This window comes from Falco biarmicus, chromosome 7 (assembly GCF_023638135.1).
Source record: "Falco biarmicus isolate bFalBia1 chromosome 7, bFalBia1.pri, whole genome shotgun sequence".
NCBI classification, from domain to species: domain Eukaryota; kingdom Metazoa; phylum Chordata; class Aves; order Falconiformes; family Falconidae; genus Falco; species Falco biarmicus.
In genome coordinates this window covers 61,861,744-61,877,899 of record NC_079294.1, presented here as the reverse complement: position 1 = coordinate 61,877,899, position 16,156 = coordinate 61,861,744, and the positions used below count along the sequence as shown (strand labels likewise).

The window sequence follows — 16,156 nt, the reverse complement described above, 5'->3', positions numbered from 1 at the left end:
TATTGTCCCAGAAGGCTTTTTATTCATGTTAAATGGGTACTGAGATTATAGCACTCCTTGGTAGTAGGTGCAGAAGTGTTCTGGAGGAGACAGGAGAAGACGGATGATCTTATTGAGGCTCAGCACAGAAACCAAAAACACAAGAACCAAGCAGCCCTGCAGCACAGCTGGCTTTCGCATCTGAAAAGTCAGCTGGGAGGTTGGCTCACTCAGGAGGACAGGACATCACCCAACCTTGTCCCCTCCCTAAGGAAGTGCTAACTGCATCCACGGATTGGAGACAACATGCCCAGCGTGCACTCTTCACACGCTCACATGCCCCATTCTGGTGGCTCCAGCTTGCCATGTTGGTCCCCGATCGCTCACTGGTCCCATCTGTTCCCTGACCCTTAAGCCAGCGAGAGTGAGCCAGGCTGGCCTCTGTGGCGCTGCTGCTAGCAGTGCTTCACATGGTGCATCTCTCATGTGTTCTTCCACCCTGCCTTGTTCTTTGGGGGCAGCGTGCTCACTTGCATTTCCCCACCCACCCCCCCAAACAGTAAAATTTGTCACTGGCTCCCTGGTACCCATGGGAGCCTCCAGTCCCATCACAGAGCCCAGATGCACCCTAGCAGCTACCAATTAGTACTCAAGATAAAACACAACCTCCTTGAAAAAAGCTCTGCATCAGCATCCTGCAAGTAGCTCCTGCAGCCTCGTCCCTCCCTGCCCAGCCATGAGATCACTGCAACTCATGTTAGTGAGACTGGCAGGTCCCCTGCTTGGATCTTAACCATTATCCAAGGCCCAGGGGCCCCTCTGGCTGCTGGTTTTGAATCTCATCATCACACAGGCACAAGCAGTGAGATGTTCCCAGATCATCTGTTCGTTCCCAGTGCACACCAAGGAGAGCCCCCAGTTCCTCAGAGACGTGTTTACCTCCACACTGTCTCGGGAAGAAGTCAAGACAAGGCCAGCCCAGGTGCTGGTGCCAGGATGCACAGTGGTGGCCAGGGATGCTGCTGTCCCCTTGCAGTCTCCAATACTCCAGTCACTCCGACGCAGTCGGGGTAGAAGCGGCAGCGAGCTGGCTGCTGGCTGTTACACTGGTGCCAGATGGTGGATGAGATTAAAAGAATTTGATTTTCAAATAATCCATAAACCTGGCTGAGCTAATGTCGTTTCATATGCATTATCTTGTAATCCCAGGGAAGAGAACGTTTCAAAGCAAAGAGCCTTATTCTCCCTCCCTGCAAGGACTCTAACAAGCTATAGATAATCCCCTTTTTGTTGGAAGGTGCTTACAGGAGACCTACAACACCCGGAGCGTGGCACAGGGGTTGCAGCTCTGTGCTGGTGCCTGGGCAGAGGACAGCCAGGCACCCAGCACCACAGAGGCTATCTTGTCCTGAGCTTTGTAGGGGCAGGAGCAGCACATAGCAGGGCCCAGGGACACCTTGAACTCAGGCCCCTGGCCAATAAGGGAGAAATAAAGGAGGACTTTTGCCACTGCTGTCCCCTAACACTCCATGGAAGCCAATGCTGCATGACCGGGGTAGGGGGGGAGATACATTCCCTCTTCTAGGTAAACACACTTTTATGCCCACTTTTGGGAATAAACCCCAAAGCCCAACCCAAGTAAATCAAAGGCATGCTACGCCATCCTGGGAAGAGGATCAGGTCCTCCCTGGTGACCGAACCCCACAGCCAGGGTCTGGTGACCACATTCCCACTCACAAGGTGAGGGACAGCACGAGGCTCAAACCTGAACACTGCTGGAAATCCCTTCACTACCCTCTCCAAAGCAACCACTGCACAACCAGGCCGTAGGAAATTAATCCTCAGGGATTTCTTGACTTCTCCTTGCCCGTTTCAAACGCCTACAATCATTTTTTGCCCCTATCTCTACCCTATATATGGATGTACCCCTTCTGCACCTCTATCCCTTCCTAACTCCAGCACAGTGCCCTGGGCAGCCCTCAGCACCCACCTGCCATCCACCCTTCATCCTCAGATGCTGCCTGCCTGCTCCCTGCTCTTTTCTTTGCCCTAGAGACTCCCTTGAGCATCCAGTTACTCGACAAGCCTCCACGGAGCAAAGCTGGCCTTCTGCCGGTCTCCGAGACCCTTGCAAGGCACCAGGCTTAGGCACAACAGTTAAAAATCGGTGATCGTTACTCCATGCTCCAGGTTCCCCCACTGGAGCAAGCAAGAGCTAGAGCAGGAGGTGATATTAAGGGGAAAGGGAAGGAAAGCTCCACGATGGGATTTCCCAGTCACTGCCTGCCACCTAGTGCCTAGCAACTGAGCTGTTTCACAGGCAGCAAGTGACATCCACATCCATCCTCGAGGGAATTTAGCGCTTAAATTAGAGCCCTCGACATTTGTGCATCAGGCTTCTAGCGCTAGGGAGTTCCCCACTGTGCCCCTCACTCTGGGCCAGGGCGAGGGTTTTGGACTCAAATAGCCCAAATCCTGGTGGGACCTGGCCAGGGAAAACAGCCTAGAAGCAAGGGGAGGTGATGCTGTGTGCCTGTCTGGGTTGCAAACGCGATGCCCAGCTACAGCAAGCTAACTAAATACAACACATCTTGCTTTGCTGCATGCTGTTACCTTCAAGGTCGCATTCTCATCAGCAGCGGGTCTGATCAAAGCAGTGCACACAGGCATTGCGTGAAGAATGCCACAGACAGGCTAAAAATAGGGAGACAAATGGAAACATGAGAGAAAGGGGCGAAGCATGAGGCTTGTCAGCTGTGCAGGAGACTGAAAACCTATAGAAAAACAAGAAACAAACAAAAATAATCAAGAAATACTGACTTTATGACTTGGATATGCTGGCGCTTGGAGATACTACTGTAGTTTCTCACCCAGTTCAATCCATGGGCAACCATTGCAGCAGGAACCCAGGCCCTACGAGCCACTTGCAGCCTTTGGGTTGGTACCAACAGCAGGCGGTTTGGAATATTTTACGGGTCTTCAAGTAATTTGGAGGGCTGATGCTCTCCCTTCCCTCCCTTCATATACCTGTGCTCACCTTATTGGCTGGTCATCTGGCAGCTTCTTGTCCCTCTGAAAGGACTTTGATACCCACCTACCCACAAATGCAGGAGACAACAGGCAAGACAGCTACAGCTCACCACAGTCCTGTCTCCAGGCAGAGAAAATTAAGGGATACGAAATCCAGAAGGGTTTGGGACAGGCAACATCCATCCAGCCCACTACCTCCAGCCCGTGCTAGATCATGAGCCTTTAGCACGCTGCTAGCAAGGGGCACCTTCTGCTGTGCCACATCCCTTACTTCTGCACAGGGGGCAAGGCTGGGCGTTGAGCTGTGAGCGCTGGTAGAGCAGGAGCAAAAAAGTGGGTCCCCATGGGTGCCACTTCCAGCAGTCACCCATCCCGCACCCTGAAATGGGGAACTCACTGCCCCTTTACACAGGGCACTGGTGGGATCAGACACCCCAAATGCCCAGCCTCCCTCCCCAGCAAGCCCCTTATCACTTGGCTGCCCATGCCCTGTCACACCCCGGTACTTTCCTCAAGCTCATCCAACATTTACAGGCTGTGCTATTTGCTAGTGCCACAGCTTGGGAAACAATTGCTGTTTTGCAGAGGGGAGCGTTGGGTCTGACACAAATGGGCTGCACTGATCATTTGGAAAAGGCAGGCAGGGCAGGGCACCAGCTTACAAACACGAGGAACCAGATTTACTGATTAGCACATGGCTCTGATTTCCTCCAATGCTTCCAGAAAAGCAATAGGCGACATTAACAAAAGGATTACTCAGAATTCAAAAGCAAATGGGATTTGTGACCCATTATATTAACTGGGGACTGAGGAAAGCTCTACAGAGAGAGAACACTGCCGGCAGGTCACCAAACCAATTATTAAGAGCTCACAGATCACGAAGCTAGATATATACACACATCATGATAAATTTCTATTTGCCTGCAGAAGCAGGACGCTGGCTGAGCCACCCTCCCAACCCAGTGTGCTTTTTCTATGTGCCCATTAAACCTGGATTATATCTAGTTACTTTCCCCAATAATTCACTTCCCCCACAGGTTTAATGCTGTGGAATAACATTTGGGAGGGTAAAACCTGAAAGGAGAAATGTAATGGGCATAATTACTTTGATAGATGAGAGTGAGCAGAAAGCAGGCAAGCAGCACACGGTGGGAGCAGGCCAGCAGCACACATACTCACCCCTGACATCACTCACCGTCCTCCCAGCAGCAGCACTGGCCCGTGCCTCGTGCCTGACATCCCCAGCTTCCCTCTGCACAGAGCAGCCCTTCGACACAAGGTCACCTGCCTCTGACATCCGCCTTCACCTTCATCTCCAGCAGAGAACAGCTTAAGCCGCAAATTGTTAGCTGTAAAATCTTTTCCTAAACTTTCGCCTCAGTTAATTATGAGATTGGATGTTCATGGTAGCCAGGTAACGGGCCGGCTCCTGCTCACATGCTGTCCTGCTTCTGGACTAGGCCGTGGTGGTGAGTCCTAAAACCTTGTATATGCTGCATAAAGGTTTATTGCCTTGCCTAGGTTTTGAAGAAGCTTCATTTTAACGTTGCTGAATAACCCTTTGTATTTCAATTAAGAAATGCCACTGGGTCTCCAAGCATTGCCTGTGAAGTCCTGCCAAAGGATTTTATAGCCCCAGCAAGATCTGTTAGGGAAACGTAGCCTTCACAGCAAAGCTGTACCTAGAACTACCCGAAGAATCTTCCTGCTGTCAGCATTTTGTACTCGCCTCACAAATTCCTGGCTTTGCTTTTTGAGGGCCTGGTGTTGTTTGAGGATTGGGTATTATCAGCAAAGCTTCTGGAGCAATTTTACCCTGAGTCCAAGTTCCCAGTAGCTCTCTTTCGTCTATATCCATTCTTACCTTCGCAGAGATTCACTCAAACGTTGCCTTCTGCGTGATGTATTCTGCATTCTTCCAATGCTCTGGTTATGTCAAAACACAGGGGCGATTTCACAAGAAAAGGGAGGAAAAAGGTGTCCTCGAAACAAAAGGATGGGACCTCATCCACTCATATCACCGCTGACCTCAATCCTGATTTTCCATGTCATTTTCTGCTGGGTCTCTGGGCTGCTGTGAGCAGATCACCCCACACTGCATCCCCTGCAGGCAGCTGAGCACAGCAGGAACAGGCCGCACTTGCAGAAACCCCAGGTGCTACTAGAAAAACTCCCTCCAAAGAGACAGATCCTTTCCAATACAAACACAAGAGCTTGAACAGAACAGAAGGAAAGTGACTGATGCTCCTGGAGACGCCTTATCCTCCAGGACAAGGAGTGACTCCACAGGCTGCCCCAGCCGAGATAGCTGAACTCCTACCCTCCCTGAGCCAGCTCACCCCTTGGCCCAGCAGGAGGGAAGCTGCAGGGTGGCTCCCAGCACTCGAGCAGCTCTCCGTATTTAGGAGCAATAGCATCTCTCCTCCTACAGGTTTTCAGAGAGCAGAAAGTGGTGGCCTCTCCTGGCTCTGTGTGTATTTACCTTCCAAATGCTTAAGCCTTTGGTTGCTTGGAGCCAGCCAGGATGAGCAACAAACAGCAGCTTCCTATTATGTGAGAAAGCACATGGGTCTGAACAGTTCACAGCGTATCACAAAGCGCACGAGCAGGGCTCTGCTTAGAGAGCACCAATCCCCAAAAAGCCCGCAGACAGGGAGGGATATCAGCTAGGGAAGATACTTCTTAGGGAAAGTAGAGGAAAGCTGTATCTGTGAAGCTGAAAAGTGGTTTTATTAGGACTTGTTATCTCCCCTTCACTGGAGGGAAGTGGTAGCATCAATTTGTCACAAAGAAAACCTTCATCTCTCTTTTTAACATGGTAGCTTAAGCAACGGCTTAGACACTGGTGGTTTAGACTGCAACTGATCCTTAACATTTGCTTCTGCTGCTGGAGGCTTTATAGCAACACCCGCTGGACTGCATTGCACCAAGTAAAGATCATCTTAATACACCTACTTCCCTGCTGGAGGGGGGGGAAGATCTGGCTTTTGTGTATCATCCTCAGGAATGGAAGTGCCCTGTGCAGAAAGCAGCTTTGAGGAGCAGAAAGTCTCCACAGTCTGACTGCTCTCCAGCTTCCTCCCCGAAGTGCGCAGTCAGATAATGCTCAGACACCAGCCCCGGCAGCCGCAGCACTGCTCTTACGTTGGACTTCTTAGATGAGCCCCACGTTGCTGCTCTCAAAGCGAGGACTCACAGGTCCTTTCCAAAACACCTCTCTCCTGTGCACACTTCACAGGAAAGCTCTTCGATTGATCTGACTGTGCCTTGCACTTAAGAGCCACAGCAAACTCAGTGCTTTCCCAGGTACTTGCTGCAGCTTCAGGTTCTGGTAGAGAGATCTCACATGAGGTGGCCTTTGCCAAGATGAGAAAAGCCCTCCAGGCTCTGGGTGCAAACAAGCTGCAGACTCCCTCAACATCCAGGCAAAAGCTCATGCAGCTCGTCTCCATCTGCAAGGGGAGTTTTGTGTTTCATGCTCAACACAAGTGAAAGGCTTCCCCTGCTCTTTGTGCTGGACCACAGGAGGCACGCTGCAGCTGCAGCAGCTCTCTCCCAGCCACAACTCAACAGCTTCTTCTGTTCCAGGAGAGAGAAAAGCTCTCTCAGAAAAGGTTTTAAGGCTTTGTACTATCTGCCAGTAGTTACTAGCAAAATATATCCCACCAGCCCACCTGATCAGACCTCTGCAACTCTGCAAGTATGGGCCTAAGTTTGCACCAAGTGGAAAGACAGCCGGCAGCCACCAAGCCCTCAACGGAAAAGAACAGCCTCAGTCATGTACTGTGGTACCTCTTGGAGTAGGGAGGAAATGAGAAGATACAAACCATCCTCTCTGCTAGGAAACCTGCATATCTTTCTGCCTTCCCTCTCACCAAGGCCAGAGAAGAGGAGAACAGGCCACACAGCAGAACTGAGCAAAAGCACCCGAGCTGCAGGATCTGGGATTGTTTGCAGCAGCTGGCTGAGAGTTTTTAAATAAAATCAGCTGCAGGAAAAGTAACAGAAAACAAGAAAAGTGCTGTTCCTATGTAGGCTGTGAGCAGCAATTTGTTTTAGGTGATCAGAAAGCAACGATTTCAGCTTCCAGAAAAGATCAAGCTTCTCACACATCTGCTACTTGTAAGAACAAAGGCCTGAGCCCAAGGAAAAAAAAAAAATTAAGGAGGCTCTTGATTCTGATCTTTCCACTGCTGAAGGGAGCTATACCTCTCTTAGCAAAGAATGCCCAAAGACTTGGAGCTTGAGTAAGCCAGAGGGCAAAAACTGCCTGGGTCTGAAGATCAGCAAGCTTTCAGTAAAGCCTTTTCCCTCTTTTGTGCTCCTGGTTTTAAGAATAAGCAAACACTGATTAAACAGCATTTTGTATGCTTTGAAAAGTTTTGTTCCAGCAACACAAAACCTACCTTCAGCACTGGAAACTGGGCAGAGACCTTGGCAAAGGGCACACCCTAAGCTTGTACCCACAGAGCCAGGGACAGCCTGAAACAATGCAGCAGAGAAAAGCCTAATCCTGAGCTGACTGCACCCATGACCCCCCAGGCTGGTGGGGCACAGCTGAGGGAAGGACTCACCTCTCCCCTCTGCAGGAGCTTTCAGTGCTGGAGAAGGCAAGAGTCTCCCATTCAGCAGTGCTGACCTCAGACAGCAGCCAAAAAAATCTGCAATTTTTCAGCCATGTATTCTGCTCCACCTTTATTTCCTCTTTGCAAGTGCTCCCTGCGGCAGACACAGCCCCCTTGCCAGGCCTGCGAGGATGCTTCAAGAACCCAAGTTTTGTTTTGCTGGTAATTTATGGCAAGCCTGCAGCTCCCAAACTGCCCAGCATTAGAAAATGGAAGGCTGCTGTGCTACCCCCCACCCCAATGGCTTGTGGAGTGATTAAGGATAGCTTTAATTTGAGGCCTGCAGCTCAACAGCTCCCAAAGGATTGATAAAATACATATAGCAATCTCCAGTTCCACCTCTGGAGGCCGAACTCTCTCCCGATGATTAACGACAGCTATTTCCTCCCTCTCCCCCTGCCACTAAAGGCGGCTGCTGATTCTCTGCAAGGTCCAGCCAGCACCGTGCCCACACTCTGACTACCAGCTACATTTACAACCAGAAAAAAAAAACCCCAAAGAAATAGAATTTGCCCCAGAGAGGTGAGACAGCACCGTATAAGCCCAGGATAGATCTAATAAAGAAATCGCACTACTAGGGCCAGGCTACCTGCGGCAGACCCGGCTGGGCTGGGTTTGCAGTGCTGACCTAATGCACCAGGAATAGGAGCTGAGAACTGCCCAGAGCCACTTTTGAGGCTGCTCCCAGGAGGCCGCAATGCTAGAGCAGCCTTCCCCCACCAGGAAATATTAGCCTGCCAGCCCAGACAGAGAGCTGCTGCTCAAGCGTCACCCTCCCTCAGTATCTGTTGCTATAGCTTGAGGCTCAAGAGGAAGGCAGTGCAGGCAGAAAAGCAGCACCCATCTAAAGAGAGAGCTGCTCCACAGCCACCATGTATCACAGACTCTAGGCCAGAGGCAGCTCCACCACAAATTAAACATTAAGCTGTGAATATCCCAGCTTCCATGTCCCCAGAAGCCCACCTTGCCCAGCCTTGTGTCCAGGATGGTTTGTTCCCACCTGGACACACAGATAACCCTTCAGTGCTGTTCTTATTAAAGAGCAGGTACCAGCGACAAGCATTAGCCATTGCACAGAAGAAACCATTTGAGCTTAAAACTATGACAGGAGTCTGGTGGGGAAAGCGAGCCTCCTGGGTACCACAGCCCCAGGGAATCACACACTTGGGAGAGGAAAAGATCACAACATGCATTTCCAGAAGAGGTGGAGGAGGAGGATTCAAGAAGAGCAAAGAACTCTCTCAGGAGAGCTTCACTTCCAAGTATAAGTTTTAATATTTATTCAGTGCAGGCCTGGTGAAGAGAAGTGGGAAATAAGGCAAAGGCAAATTATCCTCCAGAGCCCAAGTCACCATCCCATACACACAGACCATGCAATGCAGCAGCTGTGCTCCTCCCTGGAGTCACGTCCCACATCTTCCCCATCTGCTGGAGCACAGCCTATCGCTTAGAAGTCCAGAACGAATCGATTGACTTTTTTCAGGTATTCTGACTTCAAGTAATCTCCCAGCTCATCCTTTGTGACCCACAGGTAATCTCCCTTCAGCTCTGCCTGGGACAGATCAGTGCTTTGGAGGAAGGCTTTGAAGAAGAATACTTTGGCTCCCACATTATTCTCAGTCCTGATGGCCTTGGGGAATTTATACTTGTAAATCCCATATGGTGCATTCCCCAGGACTTTGGCTTCAATGTGATCTCCTGCAAGAGGCAGCAATGCAAAAGAAAAAACAAGACATAAGAACACAGAACAACAGTGACTGCTCTCCTGTAGTAACAAAAACCACTCTATATATCTGGTTCAGACTGACTTCCCTCCTCTTCGCAGAAATACTGCCAACTGTAAGCCTTTTCTCATGAAAAAAGAACTTGTCTGGAGTCCAGCTAGTCCTCTCAGAGTGAGGGAGGAAGGCAGAGGATATCAAGTTTTGCCAACCCACAGTGAAAAGCAAGGACACACTGGTTTGCCATGACCCATCTGCCACAAAAGAGAAGCCATGCACCTGGAGCAAGCCAAGACGATTCATGGGGCATCTGGCAATGCTCCAGCAGCAGACCATGAGGGCCAGACCCAGCGCTGCAGCTGCTGTCAGCCAGAGATCCCAACTCACAGCCTGCCAGCCCCGTCAGCCTTCTGCATGCTGCAGTCACTCTGCAACAGTACACAGTTACAGAACCGATCACCCAGGACCACAACTCTTGCTGGAAAGCCCACTTCATTGAGCTCTGTCCCTTTGCCATGAAATGCCTTTTCCCAGAAAATGGGAGGCGATTTCACTACAGCAGATGGCAGGTATCCCTCAGATAGGGCACAGGAAGAAAACCCTGGGACAAAGAGGGGGGAGGGCCAGGCACAGGATAAACTACACACCCAAAAATGTAGCCATGGCTCGCTCAGCTGTGCTTCGCAGGGTCTCTCCAGGTTGCCATTCCACTTGAGGCAGGAGCCACAGTTCCTGGTTACCAATTTTCTGTTTCACCAGAAGCATCAGGTTACTGTCCAGCTTCCTGTTCAACGACTTTCGATTGTTGTTTTTATCAGCATCTGCCAAAAACCAACACATGTTGGAAACAGCCTCCTGGCAGCACTGCTCTAATCCCCCTGATTCATCAACCCTCTGTATCTCACACTCTTCCAGCAATAATACACAAACACAGACAATGTCAAAAAAGTCTGGACAGTGCTCTCAGTCACTCTATAAACCACTGCTAGACTGTACTCTGTTTCATTTCCAGAAGGAATTTATAGCAAGCAGCCTGGATCTCTACCTTGACAAAAATCAACAAAAGCACTAGGTGGAGCATGGGAACAAAGCAACCAAACATTTCTCTTTCCTGGAAACAACATCCATTTTCACCATGTTACTCTGGTAAGGTTGAAAACACACCACTTTGCAGTACAGGAACACTGATTTCCTTGTCAACCAGTTAATTTCTCATGTGCTAACAGTACTGCCACAGAGTGAAGACTCTTTAAAACAAGAAAAGACTCAGCAAATGTTTTTCCTCTACTGAATTCCACTCAGCTGTGTTTGGCCAATAATCAGGGTATTCACCACAAACACACAAACCACAGCCTGTACCTGTTATCCGTGAAGCAGCTTTAAATTGCAGTAACTTCTGTTCCCACTTGTCCTCCAAGTCTTGAGCCATAATAATTGTTTTGCCAGGTGCTTCATCATCATCATCATCATACGTACTTTCCTTTCTTCTCCTAAGCAGCTCCTCCTCTTTCAGCTTGCGAATTTCATGATCTGAATAGTGGCTTTTCTCCAGCTCTATCTACAAGGGCAGCACAGAGAATTCTTAAACCACCAGCAATATGGGCTGGACTTGACAAACAGAATTAAATTACTTCTACCTCTGCAAACGCAAGATGATGCAAGTTTCCCTGAGACTGAGCAGGGCCTCCCTGCTCGCAGCAGGAGCCTCTAACAGGGACATCAACAGCATCGAGGAAGACCACGGGAGCACTACCACGACCCATGATACCTGGTGCAGGCAGCAAATTACACACAGAGCACTCAGTAACGCTTCACGGCGGGGAGCGACATGACCCATGGTGCCCCCAGACTGGCTGTGCAGGGCCATCATCTCCTTCCACCCCGTGGCCTGTCACTCCAGAGCCTCAGGCACCACCAGGGACAGGCCGCGGCTGCCAGCCCTGCGGGGTGCTCTCCCCTCCAGGCCCGAGGCGGCCATTTTCCCCTCTGCAGACCCCCAGCACCCCCCCTCTACCTGTTCCATGAGAGCCGCCATCTCTTCCTCCTCCTTCTCGAGAGGCTGCGTGATGCGGGGCAGCCGCAGCAGACACATCGCCCCGAAGAGGCGCCACGGCCGCGGCGCCGCAGCGGTACAAAGCCACCGACCCCAACCGGCCGCTCGCTGAGCGGGCGCCGCCATCACGCTGCGGCGCGACCCACAATGCACCGCGGTGCGCGCCGCCACCTTTGCTCCCCGCTCCCGCCGTGCCTTGCGGCGCCTCGGCGGGCAGGCTACGGGAGCCGCCATGAGCGCGGCGATGGCAGTCGCCTGGCAACGGCTGCTGGGGGCGGCCTGGGGGTGAGCGGCGGGAGCGGGCCGCGGTGTGGCGGGGATCCCCTCGCTCGGGGCTGACCGTTGGGGCTTTCCCGTTCCGCCGTAGCGGCCGGCAGAGGAGGCCCCGCTGGGCCTAACCCCTTTCCCCCCTCCCCGGAGCCCGCGGCTCGTCCTCCCCCACAGCCGGCGCCTGGGGCAGGCCCCGATGCCCTCATGCTCGGATACGGTTTCTTTCCCGCAGGGGCCGTACTGCCACGCTGTGCCGCGGCCTGCGTACCGGCCCCCAGCACCTGCAGGACCTTGCGGAGGCGGCGGCCGCGAAGGGGGCGGAGAACCAGAGCGTGACCGACCCGAGGTGAGACGGCCAGGCCGAGCCCGGAGGGCCCTGCTGGTTTTCTCTCGCTGGCAGGTTTTGTCGCGTTCAGTAGTTTTTCAGCCGAGGATGGACGGGAAATGTGTCAATCACAAGCACAGCTTTTTGGAGACTCGATCCCTTCTTTCTTTCCCAGTATGAAATAAAACTGCAAAAATTAAACAGTGCTTGATATCTCTTGTTTTGCTTCTCAGCCCTTTAATCCTGCAGAGGAGCTCCATGAGATGGGATGGAAAGATCTATGAAGAGATCCCAATAGCTCACATCAAAGCTACGTACAACAAGTAAGCAAATAAGCTGTTCTATTCCTGCTCTCATGCAAAATAAAACCTTGTAACATACCCAGGCTTTGGCCAGTCATCATTTTGATCAAAAGGCTCGAAGGAGAAAAAAAAGCCAGGGGAGTGGTGGTCATGACTGGGAAGATAATAATACTGAATTCAAACCTTAGTGCTGTTCAGGAAGCATAACTGTCCTTATAGCATCTTCAACAGCAGTAAGATTGTTATTACAGTTCTTGACTACATTCTGGTATGAATCACTAGATGCCAACAGCTCTAATGGCAGGTTACTTCTAGCCCTCCATTCTAATGCTATTGCTGTACAGCTGTTGAAAAAAACTGTCGTATTCTCTGTGAGACATGGTTGTGTTTCATTAGTGATCCCCAGTGTGTTATTTTACTGTTTATTAAAAGCTCTTCCAAGTTCTAGAAATGCTTTGTGCAATTTTTTTAAAAAACAGAAAAGGTGAAATGCTCACAGTGAGAGGTGGGTCTAAAAGGGTTAAGCAGTATCTGAGGTGTACCTGGATTAAGTAAACCTTATCCAGAAAGGTTTTGCCACCTTGCTCAGATTCTGTAGGGTGACTGGAAGGTCACTGCTGGGAGGTCTCTGCAGCAGGTTTGTGTAAGTGGGATACCTCAAAAGGGAGTGCTGAGTTAGGGTGGCTTGGAGACAGGAGTCCTGTGGCAAGCCATGCCAGTAAGGTGAGCAAGAAGATACTGGAGAATAAAGCTTTGTTCTAGCTTGCTTCTTTCTTTTGCCTCTGTCTTTCTGTAGCACCCACATCCAAGTGGTCAGCTTTGACAACAGGCCGTTTGCCCGTACATCCTGTGGCACAGAAGGCTTCCAGAATGCCAAGAAGGGAACTGCCATCGCAGCACAGACCGCAGCCATGGCAGCAGCGGTGGTGAGTCTGCGCTGATGATTCTCACCCTTGCAGAGGGGAGCACTGACTGCCTCCCCTCACTACCTGGGTACATGCCTTACTCGCAGGCAGAATTCTGTTCCTTAGCACTCAAGACAGCACACCGCTGTTTGCTGACAGTTTCCTTAGCTTCATCTGACGCGCTGCCGTCGTGGTTTATCCCCAGCCGGCAACTAAGCACCACACAGCTGCTTATTCACGCCCCACCAGCAGGATGGGGGTGGGAATCAAAAGAGTGACAGTGAGAAAAGTTGTGGGTTGAGATAAAGACAGTTTAACAAGTGAAGCAAAAGCCACATATGCAAGCAAAGCAAAACAAGGAATTCATTCATCACTTCCCATCAGCAAGCAGGTGTTCAGCCATCTCCAGGAAAGCAGGGCCCCATCATGCATCATGGTTACTTTGGAAGACAAATGCCATCACTCCCAAGTGTCCCCCTCCTTGTCCCCCAGCGTTATGTGCTGTGCATGATGTCGTATGGCATGGGATGTCCCTTTGGCCAGCTGGGGTCAGCTGTCCTGGCTGTGTCCCCTCCCATCTCCTTGTGCCCCTCAGCCTACTCACTGGTGGGTGAGGAGCAGAAAAGGCCTTGACTCTGTGCAGGCACTGCTCAGCAGTAACTAGAACAGCCCTGTGTTATCAACACTGTTGCCAGCACAAATCTAAAACCATCCCATACCAGGTACTGTGAAGAAAATTAACTACCCCAGCCAAAACCAGCACAACTGCACATCTTCATACAGACAAAGCATGTTTGAAACAGCAGTTGGAAATGCCCAGAGGGTGAGCTTAGCTGTGTGTGGGGTGATTGGGGAATGTAACTTGGAACCTGTCCTTTTCGAGCACCAGCTTGCATAGCTTCTTTTTTCCAAGTGAGCATCTTAGCCGTTTTGGAAATGTGGCCCCTGAATCAGCAGTGGTTCAATTTTTGCACTGTAGGGGCCTGAGAAGCAGATGTAATTATTGGCTGAATGTTTTATATTTGCTCTCTGTTACAGAACTGAGCTGCTGCCAGCAGTTCCTGTCAGAGAAGGTGATGTCCTTGCACAAGTAGTTTCTAGCTGCATAGTTTACTGTAATTGTTTCTAAAAAAACATGCGGGTGTCCAGGTGGCAGGAGAATATGAGGCTGGCTGCGTCACAGTCCTCATTACAGCAGAATGAGGCAAGTTTAAACTGCAAATCCTTATCCTGAATTAGGTGGAACTCGCTCCAGCCTTTCACGTCAGAGGTGTTTTGGTGCTGCTACCAGCCAACAGGTTATTACGGTTGACTCAGAGGAATAGAAGAACATCTTCACTATTAATCTGTGCTCATCGGAGCCTCGTAATAGCTGCATAGCTGTGCTTGGCCAGATTTATTCTGTCACTGTTAAAGTTGTTAGTACATTAATTGCACCAGAACACAGAAATCAAGAGACCCAGAGGAGCTCCATCCACATGGTGGCAGCACGGCTATGCTTTACAGCAGGTGTTTTTCATTTTCAATTTGCAAGCCGCTAGAATTTTTGCACTGAAGGTGTGGACTCCTGCACCGCAAATACAAAGCTTGCCTGCTTTTCTCATTTACCCTCTAGAAGGAGTCCACTGATCACAGGAGAGAAGTTGCTGCATTAAAGAAGGGAAAACAGCTTTGAGTTAGTCCTTGTTAGTCCCTTGCCAGTTCAGTCACGTATCCATGGATATGTCATTTTCTGCTGTGGCTTTAGGTCGCAGATAGTTTGATCTTAAAGCCTTGCATGCAGAGCTGACAGCTTAGCACAGAAGTTGTCTTGAAACTGCCATGGCTATATCCAGGCCTCCTTCTCCCCTCGTGTCTTTGTGCAATAATCCCCGTACTTGTCTTCTGTATCCATCACTACCTACCCTTTATTTTTACTTAAAGAATACTATGATAGTGGCTTAAAAGGGAGTGAAAGACTCCAGAGGAGTATGAGCAGCAGTAATATCGAAGAGAACACTAACCAGTTGTTCTTTCTGCAGAAAGCACGTGGGAAGGGTGTATTGCACGTACGAGTCATGGTGAAAGGACTTGGACCAGGACGCAAAGTAGGTGTCAGAGTTTCTTTTCATATTTTTCTTTCTCAAGCATCACCCACATTTTTTTTTAAATTCAGGTTAATCACGTGACTACATCTATTAACTTCGTTATTCTGAAGGTGATTTAAAGAATTCATCACTCAAGTGCCTAGTAATGAAATTTTAGAATCATTAGAATTTTAGAGTACTATCACTTTAGGAGCAGAATAAAAGCTGTATTTATGACTTCTTCCAACTAAAGTAGGAAAATTGATGGGAATGCTGCCAGAAGGACTGGAACAGATCGGTTTAAACTGGGTTATCTGGTACAGACTAATTTTTAAGAAAATTACAAAGTAGAATCGTTGGAAGAAGTTGGTTTTTGGATGGGGAGCCAAACTATTTTCCCCTGAGATTTTTTTCCTTCTGTGCTATTTGTTGTGTTGATAACAGCATGTCATCTGCCGTCTTGTTCTTCCAGGCTGCCATCAGGGGTTTGACTATGGGAGGTTTGGAGGTCATCTCCATCACTGACAACACCCCGGTTCCACACAATGGCTGCCGCCCACGGAAAGCCAGGCGAATGTGAGAGGGGAGCGGAGGAGACACAGAGCTTTCAACATCAGTGTGTGCAGCAGGGACTGTTGCTCCTGTCTGTGACAAATTCTGGAAAGCCACCCTCCCTGGATATACTTGCAGAGGGAAGCTTGAAAAAGAGAGGCTGTCCTGGGCCTTAAAAGCCCAGGTGGTAGAAGCTGTGGTAAAAGCAAGAATACATGTACTCCCTTAGTGGGAATCCTCTTGTGTACAAGGTTTGTTGATTAAAATGTTGATCTTTTGACAGCTGTTCCTGCTGTGTTCCCAGAAGCATTTTGGATTATTATTGCCT

The 16,156-nt window shown here is 50.0% G+C and overlaps 2 protein-coding genes across 2 annotated transcripts; one reads left to right on the top strand and one right to left on the bottom strand.

Annotated features, from left to right (window-relative positions):
* Window positions 1–8,890: 8,890 nt before the first annotated feature.
* Window positions 8,891–11,642, bottom strand: MRPL46 (mitochondrial ribosomal protein L46). The gene is made up of 4 exons (XM_056346091.1): window positions 11,370–11,642; window positions 10,715–10,913; window positions 10,003–10,176; window positions 8,891–9,332 (listed from the first exon to the last, which is right to left on the bottom strand). Exons 1-4 carry the CDS (start codon window positions 11,640–11,642, stop codon window positions 9,082–9,084), a joined length of 897 nt encoding a protein of 298 aa, XP_056202066.1. The 3' UTR covers window positions 8,891–9,081.
* On the top strand, window positions 11,560–16,108 carry MRPS11 (mitochondrial ribosomal protein S11). Its single transcript, XM_056346092.1, has 6 exons — window positions 11,560–11,693; window positions 11,911–12,024; window positions 12,237–12,326; window positions 13,102–13,231; window positions 15,232–15,297; window positions 15,749–16,108. The coding sequence occupies exons 1-6, from the start codon at window positions 11,641–11,643 to the stop codon at window positions 15,854–15,856; spliced, it is 561 nt and encodes a 186-aa protein (XP_056202067.1). The 5' UTR covers window positions 11,560–11,640; the 3' UTR covers window positions 15,857–16,108.
* Window positions 16,109–16,156: the final 48 nt, after the last annotated feature.

Coding starts and splice junctions, on each gene's coding strand:
- MRPS11 (XM_056346092.1), top strand. CDS start 11,641: ATGAGCGCGGCGATGGCAGTCGCCTGGCAACGGCTGCTGGGGGCGGCC. Junction 11,694..11,910: donor CTGCTGGGGGCGGCCTGGGG/GTGAGCGGCGGG, acceptor TCTTTCCCGCAG/GGGCCGTACTGCCACGCTGT. Junction 15,298..15,748: donor GACTTGGACCAGGACGCAAA/GTAGGTGTCAGA, acceptor TTGTTCTTCCAG/GCTGCCATCAGGGGTTTGAC.
- MRPL46 (XM_056346091.1), bottom strand. CDS start 11,642: ATGGCGGCTCCCGTAGCCTGCCCGCCGAGGCGCCGCAAGGCACGGCGG. Junction 10,914..11,369: donor TGGCGGCTCTCATGGAACAG/GTAGAGGGGGGG, acceptor CTGCCCTTGTAG/ATAGAGCTGGAGAAAAGCCA. Junction 10,177..10,714: donor AGCTGCTTCACGGATAACAG/GTACAGGCTGTG, acceptor GGTTTTTGGCAG/ATGCTGATAAAAACAACAAT.